The sequence below is a fragment of the Polyodon spathula genome, chromosome 9 (genome assembly GCF_017654505.1).
Source record: "Polyodon spathula isolate WHYD16114869_AA chromosome 9, ASM1765450v1, whole genome shotgun sequence".
Taxonomy (NCBI): domain Eukaryota; kingdom Metazoa; phylum Chordata; class Actinopteri; order Acipenseriformes; family Polyodontidae; genus Polyodon; species Polyodon spathula.
In genome coordinates this window covers 44,738,440-44,762,231 of record NC_054542.1, presented here as the reverse complement: position 1 = coordinate 44,762,231, position 23,792 = coordinate 44,738,440, and the positions used below count along the sequence as shown (strand labels likewise).

Here is a 23,792-nt window from a genome sequence, read left to right as displayed (position 1 = left end):
CAAACGTTTGTGTGATCAGATGCCAATTTTATTTTTTGCTTTATTTATTAATTTTACATTCTCAAACATGCAGCCAGCATGAGAACTAGAACCAGCTTTAAATGTTGCAGTTATTAACATGCGGCTCGTTTTGCACTGGCACAGCAGGAAGGCTTGCTGCTTCTCTTTCATTCAATGCTGTGGAGACATACAGTAAATAAATATAGCAGTCCCTGATATGGATGTGATGCAGCCACCTGAATATTCTTTGTATCTGATAGCTTGTATCAGAGTGAAATGGTGTCTCATTAAAATTAGCTTTACTGTTTAGTTATTCTTATACAACTATATATTGCAAAATATATAGCATGGGTTGCTGTAACATTCAGTACAAATGGATTTTCACCCAAGTCAAGGTCAAAGCTGACAGAAAGCCCACTCCCGGCAAATGTGCTCTGTGGGGTTGATGTCAACAGCATCTCCTTGTTGAAGTAAAAAAAGAGGTGGAAATTAGAATTTTCCAGTGGCTTTTTAAAAAAAAAAGTGAACAATGGTGAAGTTGTCTGGTTTTAGATCAGGAGGCTGAAGGTTCAATCCCATTGTTTGTTTGTTTTTCTCAATAATTTTATATGTAATCAATCATTTTCTCCTAACAATCTGAACAATAAATTATTAAAAAAAAAAAAAATGGTTATCTGACCAAAAGCATTTCACACTTATAAAAAGAGATCAATTAGAACAAATGATCAGTTAGAAAAAGGCATGCTTTGCATCACGTTTCTAAACTGTATTTCCAACTTGTGTCTATCCCTATATACGAAACCTTTACAAAACTTAACCATTCTTCTAATTAGACTCTGTTCGTCTATGTAAAATGCTTTTGGTCAGTTACTACTTACATGGCTAAGTTTCTCCATGTGTGCTACCAGCAGAGGGAATCTGTGTGCCAGAGCAGAATCGTTCTCAGTGCTGACCTGCTTGACAAGGGAACGCAGCAGCACTTCTCCATCATAGGCAATGGGGAGGATGGAGGTCAGTTTCACTGAGGTATTGCACAGGGCTGACATTACTGCAGCAAGAAGTCGACTACTTGATGTCCTGAAGTTCGCTTCCTGGATGTCCTTTGAAAATAAACAGAAAAAAAACAAAACAAAACAAGTTTTACAGATATGAACAGATTGGTGAAGGATTCAGTGGTGATAGCATTATTTTAATTTGTACCTGATCCAAACAGTTTAGCAGATCACACAGACAAGCCCACTGCAGGGCCGGCGTTGGATAGAAGGAATGGAAACAGGCTGTGAATGTATGGTGACACTCCTGCAGAACAGCTTCCAGGAGAGTCAGGGGCTGGCTAAGGTAGCCTTCCGGGTCATTGTCCAGCTTGATCATGCAGTTATCTACTCCTTCGGACAGGATCTTCCTCAGGAGACTTCGAGTCTTCCCAACGCAATCTGCCAACTTGCTGGATTCATCCACTGCTGACTTTGTGCTCCCTGGAAGAAATTTACAAAGTGCAAATTTCAGATATGAATTATTCAGCATTAGTTCACAGCCACTTACTGTATGATAGTTTAACAGAGACAAAGACTGCATTGGTACAGTGGCTTTAACCACTCGAGCACAACATGCTACAGTCTGATGAACTGTTACTGAACATAAAAAGTGTTCATGTAGCAACATATCTGAATCCGTTACACAATGAACACATTACGTGGCTCAAAAGTAATTTATAACAATACAAGGGAGTAGAAAATCTCAACGTGGTAGCACAATGTGGTACATTCAGAGGTTTCAAAGTGGTTAATTATTCCTTTAATTCACTTGAAATTAACCACATAGGTACAAGTGGTCCAGAATATGCTTTACCTGATATGGGGTAGATCTCACAGATGTAGATGCGAAGCAGTCGGAGGCAGCAGGTGCCCACGAAGCGCAGTCTCTCCAGGTCCAGCAAGGTGGCGGTGTACTGGAATCCCTTCAGTCCTCGCAGCTCCTCCACACCCAGAACCAGTGTGGTCCAGCTCCAGTGAAGGATGCTCAGTAAGGACTCAAAGCACTCCTAATATACATCAGAAATACAGATTAAGAATCTCCAACCACCATGCATATACTGTACATGAGATGATACTCACTTAACGTGACTGACTACTCTAAGATCTGCTCTTCCTTTACTAAGTGCAGATTTACAGTGTTCTTCCACTGAAATGAAAATACGGCTAAAATGAACCTATTTCTAATAAACCTCTGTGATCATTCTTTGTGATAATTCTTGAATGTGGTTTCCACCAACAAAGCTAATTTTATATTTTGTCAAGACAGCATTTACATATCTCAATGAAAATGTTTCCTCAAAGCTTATTTGATGCATTAAAATTTTAAAATGTCCTTCTTATGGACAGCACTTCATTTCCAGGCTAGCTAAACCTCAAATAAAACATGTCAACATACCACTGAAACAGTCCTTGCAAACGATCTCTTCAGAATGTGTACAGGCTCGCTGGTTTGCTGCTTTCCTTTTGCTGCATTGCCATCATTTGATGGAAGCCTGAATAAAATAAATAAAGCAACAACAACTGAATTTGGAAAACTACACCCAACACTTTATTAAAACAAAATCTTACACACTCAGTGCAACCAGTATTTAACCAAGATGTTTATTTTTCCATCCATTGCCAATATAAAAATAATAAAGTAACATGTGACATACCTGTATAACAGCTGAGGAATCTGACCTGCATTTACATCTGTACCGTTATTCGACTTTTTGGAGCTCTTAAACTGGAAAACCACACTGAAAGGAAAAACAAAAAAGATAAAATACAGCTATATTACTTCATCAAAAGTGTGCTGAACCTGCTTATTTTTAAAAGAATACATACCCATCGTCGGTGGTGATGGTTGCCTGTCCATGGGAACCACAGTCACTGCTCGGCCCCGAGACTCGAGCCCAAGCCACATACCACCAGCCAGACTGCAGCAGCACAGGCTCATCAAACATCATTGCATACTTCTCTCTGAAATAACATGGCACGGTTAGATCACAGTGCAGTTGAACAGATAAGCATGCAAAATTCAAGGATGATACACCAGGCAGCACAGACAGCACAAAGCTAAGCTTCTCTACACAGGGTTTACATGGTCTTAGCTGTCTATCCCTGTGTTTTTTTAGTATACCGGTTATCACCTCTGAAATGCACAACACATTAACAGTCAAACAAAACAGAACTGACATCAGAAAGACTAGCTCTCAGGATGTTTGACCTCCGTCACGGTTAGAAATAACTAATATGAAAAGACTTGATTGTTACACACACAACTTTGTTTCCATGTGAAATCTGTTGGCAGATAAGTGTGCTTTTCATTTTAGGTCTTGCTAAATACTTGTTGGATGGAGAGGAAAGAACATTATTAAAAAGCATGCTGTAAAGAAAGAGGTTTGTTAGACAAACAGTAATCTTCCAAGGAGACATCTGTGCCAACTTGTGGCTAACTGCATATTAACATTGACATATGAACTGCATTACAAGTACTTACAGGAGATTCACTAGCTGCACCTTCAAACCTCAGCTCCTCAATTTACTTTCAATTGTACTAACAAATCTCAACACACCACTTCAAGACAGAATCATAAATACCACCTGGCTGCGCAATCATAGGCCAAAACATCAGTCTCGGCTAGAAGGTCTCCATCTGTTTCATGGTCTCCTCCATCGGGCCCCAGCTCAAAAAGCTAAAAATAAAACAATGCATTACACAATAAGTTAAGCCGAGGTGAAAACATCACAGTCAAGCAAGTAAATAGACTTCCAGTGGGGGTTACATTCAACTAAGACAATAATAAAGATAATATTAAAAAAAATATCAAACAGAACATGATGTTATAATTTCAAGTTAGCATACAGCAGTGTTAAAAATAAAAAACAGAAAGTAAGTCTATTTCTACACTGCATTTGTTTACACAGTCCCTCATCAGTTACAACAGAGGTCAGATCCCTGCCATCAAGTTAAAAGCATCCATAAGTCCATTATTTTGTCATCACAGAAATAACTCCAGAGCTGTACTGCATTTGCCATATTAATGTGCTGTTAAATGTATTAAGTATACATTAAGAGGTGGATTTCCTATAAAAGGACTACCAGTTATTTTTTTTAATCAGACACTTTTAACATTAGACTCAGCCCTTCCAACCACTACCTATTCATTTTGGGGGTCCTTACCTTTATCTTTGCCGTATATTCCCCTCTCCCACCGAACAGTCCAAGACCCCCCAGTAAGATATCTGCATCTGCACAGAAGCGAATGGCTTCTACAGAATGGGCTGAATACCCCCACCCACCACCATGACCTGTAAGAAATTAAAGTTCATGTAATCACTTCATCAATATTTGATCAAAGTCAAGTATGTTTTATATTTATACACAGTATAAAGTACTGGTCTATATATTGACTTGCTTTCAAATCGATTGACTACGCTGTAATCTTCTTTGGAGTAAACCTTCATAACAGCTTGAGTCTCCTCCTCGGTACTGGCAACTCCCATTTTCAGCTCCTGCATTGCTGACAGCGTGTCCAGACAACCTACATGTGTATCAGATCAAGGGAAACACAATGAACTGTTTCAGAGCTGTGGTCTGTGTTACAGAATCCAACCTGAAACAGAACTGGACTGAGGGCAACAGAGAATACAGCGGAGTAAAGATATGAAGACATTAAATCAAAGTGCTATCTCAATAATACACAGCAAGTTATAGGATTTTAATATGCGGATATAACACTGTAAATATGAAGCCAAAACCTCAAGTAATCTCAGAGATATGAGGATTTTACAGTATTGCATATGAAGCAAATATCTCAACCAAGGGTGACTTTGGATTTTCACAACAGTGATGATATGAAGTTGATACCAGAAAAGACTAAATGTAATAATGGAACTAGCGAGTTAGTCAGCCTACCTAGAATATGTAATGCCCCGTGAGACCTTGTAGTGGTTGCCGTGGACCCAGTTGGGAGAGCAAGCTCAGGACTCAGTACACTGCATCTCGACAGAATGTCTGTCACTGTGGGGATCCTAGCATCAGCAATCACAGCATTGTAGCACCAAAACTCTCTGGAAGCTGGGAGGAATCTTAATAAGAGGGATGACATGGATATTAAACAGCTTGTTCACTATGAGCTGGTTTCACAGATCCTGGTTGGCACAAGCTTCAATACCTTTACCTAAAGTAACATTTGACAGTCCACTGGATCCAATTAGGTTACACATAAGACTAATGAAACCAGGCACATGTGTAAGAGCAGGGACATTAAAAATAGGATCTAACTGATCTCATTTCCATTATCTATACATCTCTGATAATTCTCACAAGAGACTGGACAGACCACAGCAAGTGCAATAATTAAAGCACAACACTGCTCTTCTTCCTGCAGTTCTAGAGCCCATTCTCCTACCTACCTCCAAATCACATCATAGACTGGATCCAAACAGACGCCAAACCCTTGCAGGTCCTCCTGTTCAGAATCGTTGAACGTCCGGCAGCTCCCATCAACTTTATTGATCAACAGGCATTTAAAAGGTGGTGGTTCTGATCTGGATGCAGGTACTAGACCTAATAAATAAGCCAAGTAAAGTAAGTTCAGCAAGCTGTGGTATCAACAGTATTGATAGTAGGAAGGGGAAATGTGGTGGCAAAACTGTGGCATGAAGGGGAGCACAAACCAATAGCTACCACATGAGGGCATAGGTTGTCTTGATAGATACATGTGTTTAGAAAAACAAATGTTAACTATTCATATGTGTTTTAAGTGCATTTCAAGTAAAATTGCCTAACTGATAAAAATGAATTTGAAAACTGATATGATGTCATTGTAGAAATAAGACATACATTTTTTAAACAAACTGGTTAATTTAATTAAAAAACAAGAATACAAAATAAGGGTTTTAAAATAGGCAAGTGTTGTTTAAACTATTTAAAATCTAAACTTAAAAAAAAAAAAAAAATGTACCAATGATATGTTTGCTAGCAAAAATTTCCGATGTGGCCAGAACATGGGAATTTATAAGCGCTTCGTCGATCCTCAGGAAGGTCTGGTCACCACTGGCACCAATCCACGTAGCTTTGCGCCCATATTTAGCTCCAATGTTGGGCATGGGGGATGGCTTTGCATTCCAGTATGGCATGTCTATAATGGGTCTTCCAAGCTGCCCCTTCTACAAGCAACAAACAAGATTCATTTTAGCATCCAAAAATATCACAGTTCTGTCTCCTACACACATTTTACACACAAACATTTTATTGTAAATGTTTTACAGCGTATTTTTCCGTTCCTATGTTTAACTGTATGTATCAAATTAAAACATATAAGGTAGCCGTTCACTTTGAAATGCTCACTTTCTGGTGGCAGCAGCTGTTTCAATATTGTGCAGGAGGCGCTAAAGCCAGACCCTAATAATAGCAGGGAAAACGAAAACTCTCAGTTTTTTCATTTAAATTTGGAAAAATCAACAGGGCAGAGATACAGAAGAAACTATTTTTTAAAACAGACCCCAACAGGGCCTTTTACTTAGGAAAACTTTTTTCAAAGTGACAAATAGATTCTATATAAAAGGTTCTGGTCTTTTAATATGGAAATACTAAAAAAAATTTAATTCAATTTAAGTTTCTTTCAGTATATCCAAATTCAGCCCTGTTACTGTAGGTGTTTACTAGTCTTTTAAAAATAACTTTTTGTGCTGTGTTATATTGCATATAAAAATAAATATATTTTCATTAAAATAAGCTGTCCCGAAATAACCAATTTATCTTAAATCTAGCAAATCAATACAGTTATAACAATATATAAATGTTTATTGCTTACTGAGAAACTCCCAAAAGTGAAGACTTGACCATCCATTAAAAGAACCGCAGTGTGGTTACTTCCTGCTGTCACATGTACGCTGGGTCCTGGTAAAGCCTGGACCAGTGTAGGAGAACTCCTATTGGGGAAAAAGGCACAGCAACAATTATTGATTCTGCTGTATCACCTGGAAGAAAACTTTTTGATTGTTCAAGTACAATATATTACCTGGAATTCACATCACCCTGCCCAAGTTGTCCATGCTGTCCATACCCAAATGTATACACATCTCCATTCTCCATCAAAACCACTGTAACAAAAGAGAATGCAAGATTTACACTGGCTCTGTGTAAAAAATAAAGTAAAAAGGACAATGTGGGGGCAGGCAGCAGCCTGGACGGCTCTAATGCAGATGCTGCACCTCCACTAAAAACCAAGCTGTATTTGCATTGCTTTTCTGGAACTATGTTTATATCGGGAATATGCTTATTTTCTGGGTCACTTCATTAGCCAGTATCCAAAATCAAAAGCATTTAGACCATTAAAAGTGTGTACAACTTTGAGAACAGCACACTGACCCCAAGACTCCAAATGTCTTCAGAACTACAGCGAGAGAATATTTCAAACATGCAACTGGCTAAAATGCACTAATCCATTTCTCTCTCATACATTCAAATACATTCTGCACCACAGGCAACACGTTAGTATACACTATTGCAGTTCACTACATTTTGGTCATGTAGGATTCTCCATTACATTTCTTGTTGAAATTAGGAATTTCAATAAGATATGCAGGCTTGGCTATCTTATGGAATCAGTGACTGACAATTAACTAACATTTATAATTTGGTTATCATGTGGATATTCTTAAGCTGTAAAAAGGAAAAAAAAAAAAAAAAAAAAAACATACCTGAGTGATGGAATCCACAGCTAACCTGGACCGCTCTGAGCGCACAGTCAAAGCGAACTGCCCCTGGTGGGTAAGTGGTGATCTTGCTTGCATCTTTGTCTCCTCGCTCCCCACTGCCATCTGGAAATGAAGTTACACAATCCAGTCAGTATTTCTGTTAGAATGTTAGACATGCAGCGGACAGCAACAGTAAAGACAGCAACATGACAGAACTATGTAACTCAGCTGCTACGCACATTACTGCTCGAGGAGGCCTTCTGCTACCTGTAAAAAAGCAAACTTTCGATAGAAAAATAGGATCAATATTTCTAAAAACAGACTAAAGAATTAGACAGGGAACAGTGTACAAGCTGCAGGAAGCTCCATGATCTTTAATATAACCTGCCCCAAAGAAGAAAAAAAAAGTCTCACAGAGACATACAGGAGTTGGGGGGCCCGGGGGGCCGGCGGGGGAGGTGCATTTAGGTGATCATTCCCGAATGAATAATGTGGGGCTTGGCAATATATAGTGAATATGTGTGTTACATCAGAAATACGTGCAGTCGGATATGAAAGCACCTGCCTACTGAGCACCTATGGTGAGTGAGCCAGTCAGATCTGATGTCTTGCCCAACATACTTACAACAGAAATGCAGTTTGTGATGCTAGCCCAACCCCTGCCCATGTATAATCCTTACCACGATACAAATGTTCAAATCAAAGCTCAATGTTGTGCAATTACAGTGAACATTGCTTCATCTTGTGAAACGAAGCCTGGGGACACCAACAGCAGACACTTCAGAGGAACCTCTCAGCTGAGCCAGTTTGCCCACAGGTTACATGGGTTTGTCAAACATCTACAATTCCACAGCTAATTAGACAGGAATGTATACTCCGAGAGCATTCAAGTGACTGAGGGTTTTTTAAGGAGATTCACAAGCACAATTCCACATGTCTGTTTCAACTAGTGCTTGAGCTTTTGCTTTATTTACTGCACTTTTTCAGTGGTTGCTGCCCTGTGAGGAACTTAATAGGTTTCTAGTGTTATTGTATGGTTTTCATATTCTTACTACCCTTTGCCACTTCGCTGATAACATCTGATGGCATTATATACCCACCACAACTATTAGGCCTTCAGTGGCTGTTTGTAAACAACTGGTTATTTCTTTGCTCTGAAAGTAGCAGCAACGGCCACCTTATCAGCACCGTTATTAGAATTACGGTCCCTATCATTTTTCAGAATTAACTTGAAAATGAAAATGATATATACATATACACACACACAAACACATACAGTGCCTATAGTAAGTATTAACCCCCCCCTTGGACGTTTTCAGTTTGTTCTGTTACAAACTGAAATCTTGGAAAGGTGAATCTCTGTCCTAGTCTTGGGTCTTTTGCAGACTGAAGCAGGTTTTATTCAAGAATTTGCCTGTATTTAGCTCCATCCATTTTGCCCTCTACCCTGACAAGCTTCCCAGTCCCTGCTGATGAAAAGCATCCCCATAGCATGATGCTGCCACCACCATACTTCACAGTAGGGATGGTGTTGCCTGACTGATGTGCTGTGTTGGGTTTGCACCAGACATAACTCTTTGCATTTAGGCCAAATAGTTCAATTTTTATTTTATCGGACCACAGAATTTTTTGCCATATCTTTTCAAACAGGATTTTACATGGGCTTTTAAAGGCATCAAGATTTCTGGTTGTAACATAACAAACTGTGAAAAAGTGGGGGGTAAATACTTCCTATAGGCACTGTACACATATAAAACAAGATCCTGTAAGACTAACATAGGCAGTTTTTTTTTTTTTTTTTTTTTTTACTGTATGACACCAAAACATGTACAAAGGCAGTTAGATAACTTACCAAAACAGATGTGACAGTAATTTGTACTAGGTAAGATTAAGTGGATTTAGTTCCAAGTTGTGTAAAGGTTATTTTTTTTAAATATTTAAATAGCAGGTGGACAATAAATAAGATTTCACACTCTTGCCACAACACACTATATATTTTCTGCCAATGATACAATACATGCATTACACATGTCAGTCAGTATTATGAAAAGGTACTGTAGGCCCCATGACCTTCATACTTAGATTAGTCAAATTCTGACATCTGGCTTCCTTCAATAAATACAATGAAAATCTGAAGATATACTAGACAAATCATAACAAATAAATGACCAAAATAGCAAGAAATGTAATGGCAATGGAAGTACATGTGTAAGTGTGCGTCCATTACACGTGCTTCACCTGCAGGAGACAATAGATACAGTATTAACAAGGGTTAGAAAGTGTGGGTGTGTGTTTGTGAATTTAAAGATGCAAGTTCCCACTTACTAAAAGGGAATCTATAAAAAGCTCCCTAGTTAGTGTTAATAAAGACTTGGTATGAAGTTATATTTATTTTAGACCTAACAAAAAGTTAAAACATATACAATTCCACATAGAACATAACATGAAGAATGGTATGGGGGACATCCTAACAGAACACAAAACAGGAGGTATGCATATATACATATATTGTATATATTAAAATAATAATAATAATAATAATAATAATAATAATAATAATAATAATAATAATAATCATCATCATCATCATCATCATCATCATCATCATCATCATCATCATCATCATCATCATCATCATCATCATCATCATCAAGATTCAGCATCCTTTGTGATAAGTAAAACCCAAGGAATGTACCCCTGGATAAGAAGCATGAATTAAACAACGCTTTTTTGGTTAAAAAACAAACTGGTTTTAAAACAGGAAATTCCTGGACTTTGGTACCGCTAAATTAGTGTTCTGATGTGAATGAATGTAGACAGTCAGCTACCAACTTTTACCTTGCAGCTGTACATACTTTAAATTCAAGCATGAAACTAGAGTATGAAAGAAGCAACACAAAGGATGCCGAGTCTTTGAAACCAAAAATTACTTCTGACTTTCTTTCTCCTCAGGTTACTTCACACTAAGGCAGGAAAACAAAGATTATCTAATTTTTTGTGTGTGTGTAGTTTTCCAAAGAAAAGAATCAGTGAAGGGAAGAGACGACCTGGAGGTTGGGCTTGCGTCCCCTCCTAGTCAGTAAGGAAGACCATAGTACCTTTGTGCTTGTCCCGCTTAGGCTTTAGCTGGGCCTGAAGTCTGGCTAGGGCCTGCTCTCGGTGATTCATAAAAATGGGACCAGGGAATACAAGGGGGCCTGAGGAAAAAGAAACTTTCACATGCATGGGAGAGCTCACAATGGGAAAAAGAATGGTCAACAAAACAAAAAATAAATAAAAAAACAAACCAAGAAAATCCACATTTCAGCAGTTCAACACATAAGCAGCAAGACAAATTTAGGAATGCCTCTACATTGGAAATTCTACATTCTTCATCTATTTTATATATATTTTCAATATATATCTACATCTTTTTTTTTTTTTTTTTAACATATATATAAAGTGGTTTAAAGGCCATTTAAACAGGTTTCTGATATACAAGGGAACACCAAACCAAACCTTGCATCTTTGCTTCCAGCAACAAAAGACCATGGAGAAGGAGATAGTTCTCACAGAATCACATGTGATGAATATTGACCTAGACGCTATAACAGCAGCAGACAAAAGAACCTGTCAATCACGCCATTTTGTGAATTGCATAAAGCAATCCTTTTTTTTTTTTTTTTTTTTTGTTCAGAAATGACATGCCAAATACACTATCTACTGTGGAAACAGATGGAAGTCACGTTAGGCACCTACGAATAATGCAGCCTGATCCCCCTATATCATGATACACGTTTGCTACCAGACAAGTTTCAATACATTACAACTGGGGTTCCCAAACTGTACTGGCTCAATCCTGACTCAGGACCCCCACCTGAAATGTAGATTTTGATACAAGAACGTCTACAGTACATTAGCAGAAATCATGTATGTATTTATTTCAATCAAACATGTTGATATTAGAATTATAAAATGTATTAATATAGTTGCCTATTTTGTATGGCTGTCAATCGCAGTTAACTTCTGCGAGTAACAAGTTCATTTCTTTGGAGATTAATTTTTTTAACACGTGTTAATCGTGTGCATGTTTTTATTATTTCTTGATGCTTACTTTTTTAAACTTATTTTTGTATTAATACACTGGGCTTTTATCAGCATCTAGTTTGTTTGTGTGCTGTGTCGATTGCTTCCTGACTGGTAACAGAGGGGCAGAGAAGTCTGTGCAGAAACAAAAACAAAATAAAAAAAAATCCTGCTGTGCAATCAGTGTCTCTTTCTGTCACAGCTGATGTGAAGCAGTGATATGCAGCATAACAAAAGAATCACGCCGAACATAGCATCACCTGTTTTATACAGAATATTCTTCTCATTAGTGAAATTCAAATACTATTGCAGGTATTTTTATTTAAATACACCCTGTGTAGCTAGGAGCTGTCCTGTAGCCATCAAGGGTGTCGCAAATAACGCTGAATCCGCTTAGCTGGTCAGTAAAACATTGAATCCTTTTGTATGGAGAACCTTAGTAGTTAAGGCTCATGGTTCATCAACTGATTCAGATTCAGTTGTATTGAGTTTGCCCACTAATGATGATAAACAAACTACAAGTTAGGTGCCTGCTGATATGAAAAACAGTAAGTTTTGGCCCCCTACTGTATTCTGGATGAATGGCATCCCTTCTAAAGTGTCTCCATGCGAGCAGAAAGAAGTGTATAGTAACAATGTGTACAGATCCAGAACTATTGTACATGGTGCAGAAGTAACCCTGACACATACATTAAAACATAATCCTCTTATTAATTGTGTATGTAATATGTGTCAAAGCAAGTCATCAGTGACTGGGCTCAGACTTTGTCTGGTATGCAGTCATTTGGCTTTCTCTCATTTAAATGTAAACCCAAAAAGATATTAAGAGGATTGAATGCATGAGTTGTGAAAGGGTCACTTAGTAAAATGGGCGCATCTGGGAAAATTAGAATGTGAGAAAGGTGTCCCTACTAAGCGTGTACAAGTGTCTTGTAGGTACGAAGTCAAGGCCATGGCGACTCACACCTGTGATGCGAGACGATGGATTCGAGAGCCTATTATCGTGTTCACTGAGCCTACCCGAGTGGAACCTGAGACCGAAGTGGAGTCTTGCTGGAAGTGAGCTGAAACCCCGGACATGGATTGGAGAATTTAAAATGAAATGTATTAATGCAATAATATGTGTTATAATCCTTTGTATTGTTTGTATAATCTATAGTTTGGAAAATTGTGTAAGTGTGTAATCAAAAGTAACGCATAATGCTGTTTTAATTCTTAATTGTGAAACTTATGTATTTTCTTTATATAAAATCATGCAGTAAAAGCTGGTATAGTTTGACACAAGTGGCCAGTTTTTAGGCAGTTTCTTAAAAAGATGGGCTTGATTTCCAAATGTAAGTTTGTGCAGCACCCTTTTTAGCCTAAGAAAATGTTGTTAAATGTTGAAATAAGGTTTAATATGCTTGCTTTTTACTATAAACTATTTGTGTGTGTAAGACCATATGCTTAACACTGCCTGTTATAATAATATACATGAAATTGTTTCTCATCAAGATAGGTTCGCATTTAAAATAGTTAGTAATCGTGTTCTATGGGGAGTAAACTGTCTAGTTTGACTTTGAGTTAAAAGATGATGCAACATAAAGAGATGCTGTTTGAAATATAAAATAAGAACCTTAAACAAATAATAAAAAGTAATTTTAAAAGTAGAGGATAGGTTTTAAGAAAGTAAAAACTGAGCCTATCTTAAAGTCAAGCCAGAAAGTGAAGGGATAGTTGGCATGAAGAGCGGAGTTCTCTTATCAAACAGCGTCAAGGTTAGAGAGTGTCTTCTCACCATAGAAAAATTGGAAAAAACCTTGATTATCGCTGGAAATTGGAAAGCTAAGTGCACAGCTAGCGAACTGGTTTTAGCTAGTTTGTGTGCCGCTGAAACAAATAGGAGGTCGTCCGCAGTTCAGCTGAATTCGTGCTGTTAGGAAACTCATAGGACAGAGACATTACAATCTTACACTTAAATAAAAAACAAATAGATTATCCATGAAGAGAAACTCTATATTGGGAAAAACATAAGATGGAAGTTCCCTATAATATCTGTTAAGCACACGCCTGTAAAGAGAGAAGGAAAACTAATTTGAAGAATAGAATGGCATGAGGGAATATATTATTAGACATTAATACATATAATCAATATAATCATAACTAATAGTGTTGTATATATTTCAGACAACACTCATATTCAAAATAATATTATTTTCTTTGTTTCATCTAGCTTTTTAGATAGAGGAAGGGTCGAGAAATAAGCGGGTGAGATCATGATTGCATGTGTAGACCAGGTGCTACATTTTTATTAATTGTTGGCACAAGGCTCTAAATTTTTAGGCTTTTGTGTGCCAAAGAGATAAGAGTTAGACTTGATAAAGATTCTCCATGTATTCCTATAGAGACGAATCCTATAAAAACTCACACTTTTCGCAAAAGGGTACCACATTCAAGACCTTTGCTTGACAGGGTGAAGTGGTCCATCACTTGCAGATCCCCACCAGACTGATTCCTTTGTTCACGCTACTTTTCCTTATAATAGAAGGTAAGCATATTACTAACATTGTTATATCTTGCATGTATTGTTTGTATTGCTATAAGGTTTTGAAACTATGTTTTGGTTTTAAGAGAGTGTTATACTGAATGAAACTGAAATATAGAAGTGGGCGCTTGTAGACCGCATGTGTTGGAATTTGGAAGTCTGATCAACCTACCCTTTTCCAAATATTAAAAGCATTTTAATAAACCGAAGGAGCATTGCTCTGATTCGTAAAACTTAAAATGAATGAGTCTGGGTGTTCCCAAGGACCAGAGATGAGAGGCCCTGCATTAAGCAATGACAGTACACCGGCTGCAAAGTCTAATTCTTTGGCCTGAAAATCTCATTCTTTGAGGCTGGACATCATACTCTTTGGGATAGTCAACCCTTGGCATCTTTGCATTTATGGATTTGTCAAAGAAAGTGTTCCATAATATGCCAGCAAACCAGCACAACAAAATGAAACAGAGAGCAATATCTATGATCTGTCCAATGATGGCTATCATTTTTTATAAAATAATAATAATAACTATTATTATTATTATTATTATTATTATTATTATTATTATTATTATTATTATTAATAAACAATGATGCATATATACATATATTAAAGGAAACTGATAAGAAAATATACAGTATCATTTGAAATGCATCAAGGTGAGTAATAAACTGACTCCATTGTGATTTAGCAGTTGGTCAAACACTTTAACAGCAAATATTGGAATTTGTCTTATTCTGTGTAAATAAATATAAAACTATAAAGGGGCAACAATATTAATCCAGAAATAGAAAAATAGTTGTGCTAGCACATTGTGCTAGGGACAATAAAAGGTCACTCTAAAATGTGCAGTTTTGTAACACAACACAATGCCACAGATGTCTCAAGTTTTGAGGGAGCGTGCAATTGGCCTGCTGACTGCAGGAATGTCAACCAGAGCTGTTGCCAGAGAGCTGAATGTTCATTTCTCTACCATAAGCCACCTCCAACGTCGTTTTAGAGAATTCAGCAGTACGTCCAACCGGCCTCACAACCGCAGACCACGTGTACCCATGCCTGCCCAGGACCTCCACATCTGACTTCTTCACCTGCGGGATCTTCTGAGACCAGCCACGCGGACAGCTGATGAAACTGTGGGTATGTACAACCGAAGAATTTCTGCACAAACTGTCAGAAACCATCTCAGGGAAGCTCATCTGCGTGCTCGTCGTCCTCACCAGGGTCTTGACCTGACTGCAGCTTGGAATCGTAACCGACTTCAGTGGGAAAATGCTCACCTTCGATGGCCACAGGCACGCTGGAGAAGTGTGCTCTTCACAGATGAATCCCGGTTTCAACTGTACCGGGCAGATGGCAGACAGCGTGTATGGCATCGTGTGGGCGAGCAGTTTGCTGATGTCAATGTTGTGAACAGAGTGCCCCATGGTTATGGTATGGGCAGGCATAAGCTACGGACAACGAACACAATTGCATTTTATCGATGGCAATTTGAATGCACAGAGATACCGTGACGAGATCCTGAGGCCCATTGTCGTGCCATTCATCTGCCGCCATCACCTCATGTTTCAGGATGATAAGACACGGCTCCATGTCGCAAGGATCTGTACACAATTTCTGGAAGCTGAAAATGTCCCAGTTCTTCCATGGCCTGCATACTCACCAGACATGTCACACATTGAGCATGTTTGGGATGCTCTGGATCGACGTGTACGACAGCGTGTTCCAGTTCCCGCCAATATCCAGCAACTTCGCACAGCCATTGAAAAGGAGTGGGACAACATTCCACAGGCCACAATCAACAGCCTGATCAACTCTATGCGAAGGAGATGTGTCACGTTGCATGAGGCAAATGGTGGTCACACCAGATACTGACTGGTTTTCTGATCCACACCCCTACCTTTTTTTTTAAGGTATTTGTGACCAACAGATGCATATCTGTATTCCCAGTCATGTGAAATCCATAGAAATAAGTAAATAAGTTTTCAAAGTTTTCATATGAATCGGGAGCAAGTATGGAATAGTACGAGAGAAAGAAAAAAGAAACTAATTTAAATTAACTACTGCACACCAAAAGCAATGCAAACTACATATCTTAATTCTGTAGAGCTATTTTTTATGTTTTTTTGTGCATCGCACTTAGGAAAAAAAAAAGTAATTAAAAAAATAACACTAAAAAAATAAATACTCCAAAGCGGTTAACTTTCTTGTTTACTGTTCACATGACAACAACATTTTGGTCAGCCTATCAGAGCATCTGCACTACTTTTCTGTGACCTGTACTGTACAGTAGGAGGTGGGACAGAGTCAGTGTTGCATTGCTATTTTGAATTAGGTTGGTAAAATCTAGTTTTCAGCATTGGAGGTAAAATACCAAAAATGGACGACAAAGCAAAAAAAATGCAAAGTATACTTCGGCTGAAGATCATGTCAAGAAATTTCCCAAAGAAACTTTACATAAACAATTGTAAATTGTTTATCACATTGTTGTAATGTGACTTTGGAGAAAATACGATTGATCGCTATTTAGCTTCACAATCACACATTAAACAAAACGTAAAACAAATAACAGCTTTCAGAAAACAAACTTGAGAGTCAGCGCAAACAAAAAATATTCCTGTCGGTTGTAGCCAAGTGAAATCAGTACTATAGGTACGATCTAGCACAGCCACCTCGATTCAAACAACCTGCTGCTTACTTTTTAAACGCAGTATGAATTTCGGACCCAAATACATTTTCTTTCTTTTGACTCTACTAATAAAATATATTTTTGGATGGGACAAACATGACAATGAACATGCTGCATATATTAAAGATTATCAGATGCCCTTGAGTTTTGGGACTGTTTCTAATTGATTTTAACATCTGTATAACTTCAACGCTTTGCCTTACACTTACATCCAATTCAGTGGATGCAGAACACGTAGTCTCAATGCATGTATTTCACTCTGCAAAGACAGAGAATGATAGCAGCAACTGCTCGGGGATGTTGCATGCTTACCTTTAACAAATGACAGCACTTTGTTTTAGTAAGGAAGCAAATACCACTATTTTTAGGCTTTTATAGTGCTCTGAAATATTGTCTACTTAGGTTTAAATAATGTTTAAACAGGTCTGTGAAATCCTACTTTTATTCCATAACCTACCAGGGAAAAATACACAAAAAATACATAGAATAGCCCAGGACTAATGTGTAATGAATGCAAGTCTAATTTAGTTTTGCATGTGATTCTGCCATACGCTTTTATAATTAAACAGGCAGTAAATCACATCATGAAGATACAATCTAAAGCCTGTGGACACTCTGAAATATAAACACTATTCCTGACCATAGCTGGCATGTTATGTGACTGAAAAATAGAAACTCATACCTCTCCCTTCCTCCTGTCGATGTCTTCGATTTATCCTTTGCCTCTTCTCTTCCTGTCTTATTTGGATATGTTCTTCAATATTTACTCCTGGAGGAACAGGGACAGCTAAAAACAAAAACGTTTGTGGATTTAACAAAAAACAAAAAAACAAAACAAAAAAAAAAAACAGATGAATGACGGTGATAGTATGACAGCCCTACAAGGAAACTTTTAAACACTGATGTCAACAATAATAAACAGCTGGCTTTGCGACACCAATCTGCATTAATCTAGGTCTATATTTGGTAGCACTAATAATGTTGTAGGTAAGGACTCCACTACTAAAATAAATATCAAGATTTGTGGGCCACAATAAAAGACTAATAAATGCTATGGAGGACAATTTTGTATAATATGCAATAAGATGAATTTATGTGATAAAGTATAAACAAAAAATACATGTTACATCACTCAAGAGCAGCCTGTTGGACAAGTAAACATGAACACAGTGATTTTTATTCTGTATAATGATATACCGCCTCCGTATCACTGCATCATATTAAATGAAGAACTTCCACTCACTGCAGGATGAATCAGTTCACCTCTATTGAACATCAATGCAGATTTTGACATGTTATTGCTAAATACATGTTATTGCTAAATACTAAAAAAGATATATATATATATATATATATATATATATATATATATATATATATATATATATATATATATAAATATATATATAAATGATGTTTTTATATTGTCGGGTAGCAAACTACAGGGTTACCCAGGCCCCCACAGATTTGTCTTACTTGTACTGAATGATACTGTACAGGGCTAGGCTTCCAGGGGTACTAAAAGCTACTGGCAACCAGGATGATTAACAAGCCAATCTGGTTAATCTCAGAAACACAGATTCCAGCACCTGACTAGGGGAGATCTCAATTTGCAGGCTTTCTGGGCAACATCAAGAACAAAAACCTTAGTGTAAAATGAGCTTGCTTCGGGAGTTGTTATTATAATGCCTTTTAGTGCATTTTTTAAAATGTACTTTTATTTAATATTTTTACAAACTGTAACTATGACTTATTTGAGGGATTTTGACTCATTACCACAACAGTGTGGATTCAGTGCACTATAACTTATTCAACTGCTGTATGAAGATAAAAGCTCATTTGTCCACAGAGTTTACAGAGCCCAGTGTGCTTCACAGACTATTGGGTTAATACAACAGGATCACGTCAGCCATGAAAAACTACAACAGTCAGCTATGAAAAACTACAACAGGCATGTGTGAAGAGATGAAAGAAGATGTTATTTTACCTAGCAGCAGGTCTAAAGGTATCATCTCCTTGACTGCATCAAAGATCCCCCTCTGTCTCGCCTCCTGGCCATCCAGCTCCCTCGCACAGGCCTTACAGCAGCCACAGGCCGAGCAGCCTGATTCCCCAGAGCCACACCCACAGATTCTACAAGGAGCAGCAAATAAGATGAAAAAAATGTCGAGAGCCTTCAGATACAGACTGCACAGAAATGGGAGTCATGCCACATTTCCAAAGAAAACTAGAACTTGAACAAGTAGGTCAGCAACTTAAACCCTCCTCCACCACAGGTGCAAATTTAGAATCAGAGTTATCAGTATGATGACAAAGTTGACAACCATGTACAGAACAGAATAGGATAAAAAAAAAATGTACCAATGAAATGTTTTCTTCAGGTATTTTCTCATTTAAAATACCATGCATAACACAACACCTTTTTTTGACAACACACAGCACGAGTATCATTCCAAAACATTACTTAGCCCACAGCATCTGCAATCTGATTTTGACATGAGAAGTAATATTTTCTTTTTAAATATTTAAACTGATGATAATAAATAGAAACTACTGTGCTGCTTAATGGAACAGTGCCAGTGCTTGAGTGTGGTTTGATGCTGGCAAGCTTGCCCTCTGTATTGAAAAAGATTACGCAGGTGTCACAACAACCCATAGAGGCAAGACTGAAATGCTCCCAAACAGAACAGTTACCACTGCACATACAATTAACGGACCAGAGTTATTATAAAATCAGGCCTTGCAATGTCACCGATTTTACAGATTCACTAAATATTGTGGCAGATTACCTGGACTTCAATGGATTCAGCACCTTGGCCCTTGATAATACAAGGAAAAAGAAGTATGGGCAGATATTCACATAACTGGTACACCAGTATGCATCAGTAATGTTTAAAAGAAAATGCAGACTGCTATTTTCTATTTTGAGCTCAAAGGCGTAAAGGCCATCTAGGTTTAAAGAAGCACAAATGCATTATTTTTTTTAAACTTTTAAATAACTTTTCATTAAATTGTAAAATGCCTTTCTGAAAGTTAAAGCAATACACAGGGTTCTTTTTATAGACTGAGCCAAAATTCCGGTGTACGAGTACTGGTGTATGAGAACCCTTACCCTCCTGGCAAGGTCTGGTCTCCGAGTATTGGTGTATGAGAACCCTTACCCTCCTGGCAAGGTCTGGTGTCCCGAGTACTGGTGTATCAGAACCCTTACCCACCTGGCACTCTGTCTGATATCTGAGTACTGGTGTATGAGAGAACCCTTACCCTCCTGGCACTCTGTCTGGTATCTGAGCACTGGTATATGAGAACCCTTACCCTCCTGGCACTCTGTCTGGTCTCCCGCTGCTGACACAGCTGGACCCGTAGCCAGTGCAATCTCCACAGACCGTGCACACCATGCACTGGTCCAACTTCCACTTGTGCATGCCAGGCTGACACATCATGGACTTCTCCTCCTTCTCGTCCAGCTCCTCTTCTAGGTCCTCATCCATCGCCGTCGCCATGTTCTCAATCCCAAACCCAGCTTGAGGAGGCAGAGATCAAAGAACAACTTTATCATTCCTGATGGATCTGCTTTCCTTACATGATCTCTTTATACGTTTAAGAGTGTTGTCTTGTGCATTCTTTATATGCAAGGCTCACGAAGATGAAGCAAACAAAGATATTGTTCCTAAAATACTATGCTGTATGTACAGAAAATAGGAAGCTAGCCTTTTGGTTTCATCAGCAGATTAAAAGATAAATAACTCATTTTAAATTAATGTGTTTACACATTTGTTGGCATGTATGTTACCAGTAATGTAAGGAATTTAGAATAATCTGTACATGTTTGTGCAGGAGATGACACATAACAGATTTAGTTAAAGTTACTACTAATAGGACATTACATAATAATACTAATACTACTAATAATAATTCAACAGTAGAACTTCAAGAGAATTCCAAGAGCAAACAAATACTTGAAATTCAGTAACAATTGATATAAAAAAAACACTGCTAGGATTACATCAATGTTTTTTGCCAAATTTCCACTTGACATTTTGAAATTTGACTCTCTAGCTCATACTGACCTTTCCCAGCCTGGCTCATGGAGCCAGTGTCTCTGCCACACTGTCCTTTGTTGTTGACCCCAAATGTCCAGACCTCTCCATCCTTGGTCAGCACACAGGTATGAGCTTTCCCCATAGCTACTTGAGTTACAAAGTGTCCTTTCAAATCAGTCACCTGGCCTGTTACAACAACAAAAAAATACATTATCACAAAAGATCAACGGTGTATCCATAAGGCAATGCCTGTCATAACACAAACTGTACTGTTAATTGTACTTACAGGAGCTGTCACTATAAACAGCATCTTTTCCAAACATGTACAGCTCTCCATCTTTTGTTACAACACTGCTGCTGCCATTGTTGCATGCGGTGTAAACTGCAGTCTTGCCATCCACCTTTAACATTTTCTTGGGCTTATAGGGTTTTGGCTGCCGTCTGCTTTTTGCTATGGACAGAAAGGCACATAATGTATTATGTGAGGGACATAATGTATTATGTCTATATCAAAGCTGAATATTTATAATTACATTATACGTCGCTTTGTCTAGTTGAAAAACTAACTCACAATTTTAACCCTAAGCTGACAGGCTCAATGTTAATTCTTACAGTTTTGGTTCTGTTAACACATGGTGGTGACATTAGGACATTGCTGTTCTGCACTGTTCTGAATGAGTGGTGATTGTTCATCTTTAGCACCTTTACAAGTCACATTTCAATGAATATGGGTATTGTAATCTATACACAACACATACAGGAGGAAGAACCAACTGTAATACATTTTACAGCCGAGACAGTTCTCTTTTAAGACTTAAACTTCGACACAGCACAGCTGCCAACAAGTCTGACACTTCAAGTAGATTCTTTACATCCAGTACAGCAAATTATCATCGACAATTATGCTCATTCATAACCCCCAATAATCATACAAAGAAAACTCAGTACTTGATTCTCCATCTTCTCCTTTGCTGGCGGAGCCAGTGAAGAAGACACTTCCATCCTCCGCTACCAATAAGGCATGTGAACCATCATGTCCAACAGAGAACTGGATGACTTTAGGGGATTTGGTGATCGGCAGCTCCACCCACTTCCCTGCCGAAGGACCGCCTTGCTTGATTCCCAAGCTCTGATATTTGCCAGTGTAATATATCTAAGGGGGACAAAAAGGGGGATCGTCAAATCTTTTTGCATACAATCTCGTTGCCACGGTAAAGGTTTTTTCCTCATAGACATTGCATGTTGGCAGCCAAGCCCTTTGCACTTTGCAGAGTGTACAACAGTAACTAAATGACTGTTTACAAAAGCACCATCTCTCATATAGCTATTTAATTTTGAAACAGTGGCTAACATTAAAGATTTGAAAATCTAGTACTGGACTACTGCTGAAGATACTACAACATTTTGAGAGAGCGAGGGGGGTGGAGAATGCCAATTAAAAATGTAATCCATTATTTGCATTTTTAAAATGGGTCAAATACTGCATTTACATGTTGTCTACATGAAATCATTCTAACAGCTTATAAACATATTATGAGACAAAACATATGAAGCAATAAGATAGCACAACACTAGTCTTGGTATGTGGTAAAGGACATGTATACTGTATGAACCCATTTTATGCAACAAACAGCAAATGTTGTTTTTGTGGGGATAGTGAATTTAGCAGTATTGTGGTTAACCTGGTATGTACATTTGATATAAATACTGCACTAGTTAAAAAAATAAATAAAGCATTCCTGTACAAAAAAGCAGTTTATTTGTGCATGTTATTTGAATTAAACTGTGTTAAATACACAGGCTAAAGATACAGAATGACTGTGTATTGTGGAGGCACATCAGTAAAGGATTACTTAATTATTACTTTCCAGTAACTTGTGCTTGACTTAATCCTAATCACTTATATTTTTAGGACAGAAAATACCACCCATAAAGAACAGGCCTCCCTTACTACCCTGACTGGGTGGGGTCCCATGGGTGGGCCCAAGATCTGATCTAGGACTGAAACTGTAAACAAAGATCTTACTTTCCATAGAGAGTCATGCAAGGAACAAGAATAACTGGTAATGAAGCCTGTATTTTCAATTATGCAGCCAAGATGAATCATCAGCATTATGTAACAAAAGGTAAGCCCCAGTGTTTAACTGTTGTCAAATACAGTACCTTTCCACTCGCAGTTTTCATGAGAGCAAACTCTCTGCCGGCTCCCAGGACAGCAGCCTCCTCGTCAAACCCTGTACCTGAAAGCAGAGAAATACACTATTCAACAGGCACCATTACTCTTTATACCATGATATGTATACAATCAAACACATAAATGGGCTGACCAATCAGAAATCCCTGAGATAAAGGCCTACCTTAGCTGTCTGAAAAAATAAAAAAAACAACATGTTACATGTTCAGTGCAAAAAGGTAGAATTAAGACATGTGATGGTTACAATCTAAAATGTTTCACTCAAACATCTAATCGTTTGATGATCTGTCTTCATTTAATATGTTTTGTTTCACTTTTTGACTGCTTATTTCTCCTATCAGCAGATAGTTATAATTTGATATGCATGAGGTGTTAGAGAGTCTAGCTCTGAACAGAAACAGAATCATTGTGACGATACACTAGTTTTCCCATAAAGTTTGGTCCTGTAGTCAAGGAATTGTTCCACACATCATAACTCAGCAAAACTACCATGACACCCTATAAAAGAACAAGAGGCGATTCTTAACAAGCTTCTTCATGATTTACACCTGGCATCTA

The 23,792-nt window shown here is 38.0% G+C and overlaps 1 protein-coding gene across 17 annotated transcripts in view; it reads right to left on the bottom strand.

Moving 5' to 3' along the window:
* mycbp2 (MYC binding protein 2) overlaps positions 1-23,792 on the bottom strand; it is a 91,570-nt gene that overhangs the window by 45,194 nt on the left and 22,584 nt on the right. For 9 of the 17 annotated variants that reach the window (XM_041259709.1, XM_041259718.1, XM_041259719.1 and 6 more), the window contains exons 11-34: positions 23,204-23,280; positions 21,989-22,193; positions 21,327-21,491; positions 21,068-21,226; positions 20,313-20,520; positions 19,787-19,816; positions 18,985-19,130; positions 17,680-17,784; positions 10,823-10,921; positions 7,728-7,847; positions 7,046-7,127; positions 6,839-6,956; positions 5,987-6,191; positions 5,436-5,589; positions 4,936-5,108; positions 4,436-4,561; positions 4,201-4,328; positions 3,621-3,712; positions 2,862-2,996; positions 2,690-2,773; positions 2,431-2,527; positions 1,849-2,041; positions 1,201-1,475; positions 879-1,100 (exon numbers count right to left, since the gene is read on the bottom strand). In XM_041259709.1, the coding sequence (XP_041115643.1) occupies positions 879-1,100; positions 1,201-1,475; positions 1,849-2,041; positions 2,431-2,527; positions 2,690-2,773; positions 2,862-2,996; positions 3,621-3,712; positions 4,201-4,328; positions 4,436-4,561; positions 4,936-5,108; positions 5,436-5,589; positions 5,987-6,191; positions 6,839-6,956; positions 7,046-7,127; positions 7,728-7,847; positions 10,823-10,921; positions 17,680-17,784; positions 18,985-19,130; positions 19,787-19,816; positions 20,313-20,520; positions 21,068-21,226; positions 21,327-21,491; positions 21,989-22,193; positions 23,204-23,280 (3,398 nt within the window). Of the gene's footprint in view, positions 1-878; positions 1,101-1,200; positions 1,476-1,848; positions 2,042-2,430; positions 2,528-2,689; positions 2,774-2,861; positions 2,997-3,620; positions 3,713-4,200; positions 4,329-4,435; positions 4,562-4,935; positions 5,109-5,435; positions 5,590-5,986; positions 6,192-6,838; positions 6,957-7,045; positions 7,128-7,727; positions 7,848-10,822; positions 10,922-17,679; positions 17,785-18,984; positions 19,131-19,786; positions 19,817-20,261; positions 20,277-20,312; positions 20,521-21,067; positions 21,227-21,326; positions 21,492-21,988; positions 22,194-23,203; positions 23,281-23,792 lie in introns of those variants that run through there. The other 8 variants (XM_041259713.1, XM_041259727.1, XM_041259714.1 and 5 more) reach the window with 6 other exon arrangements.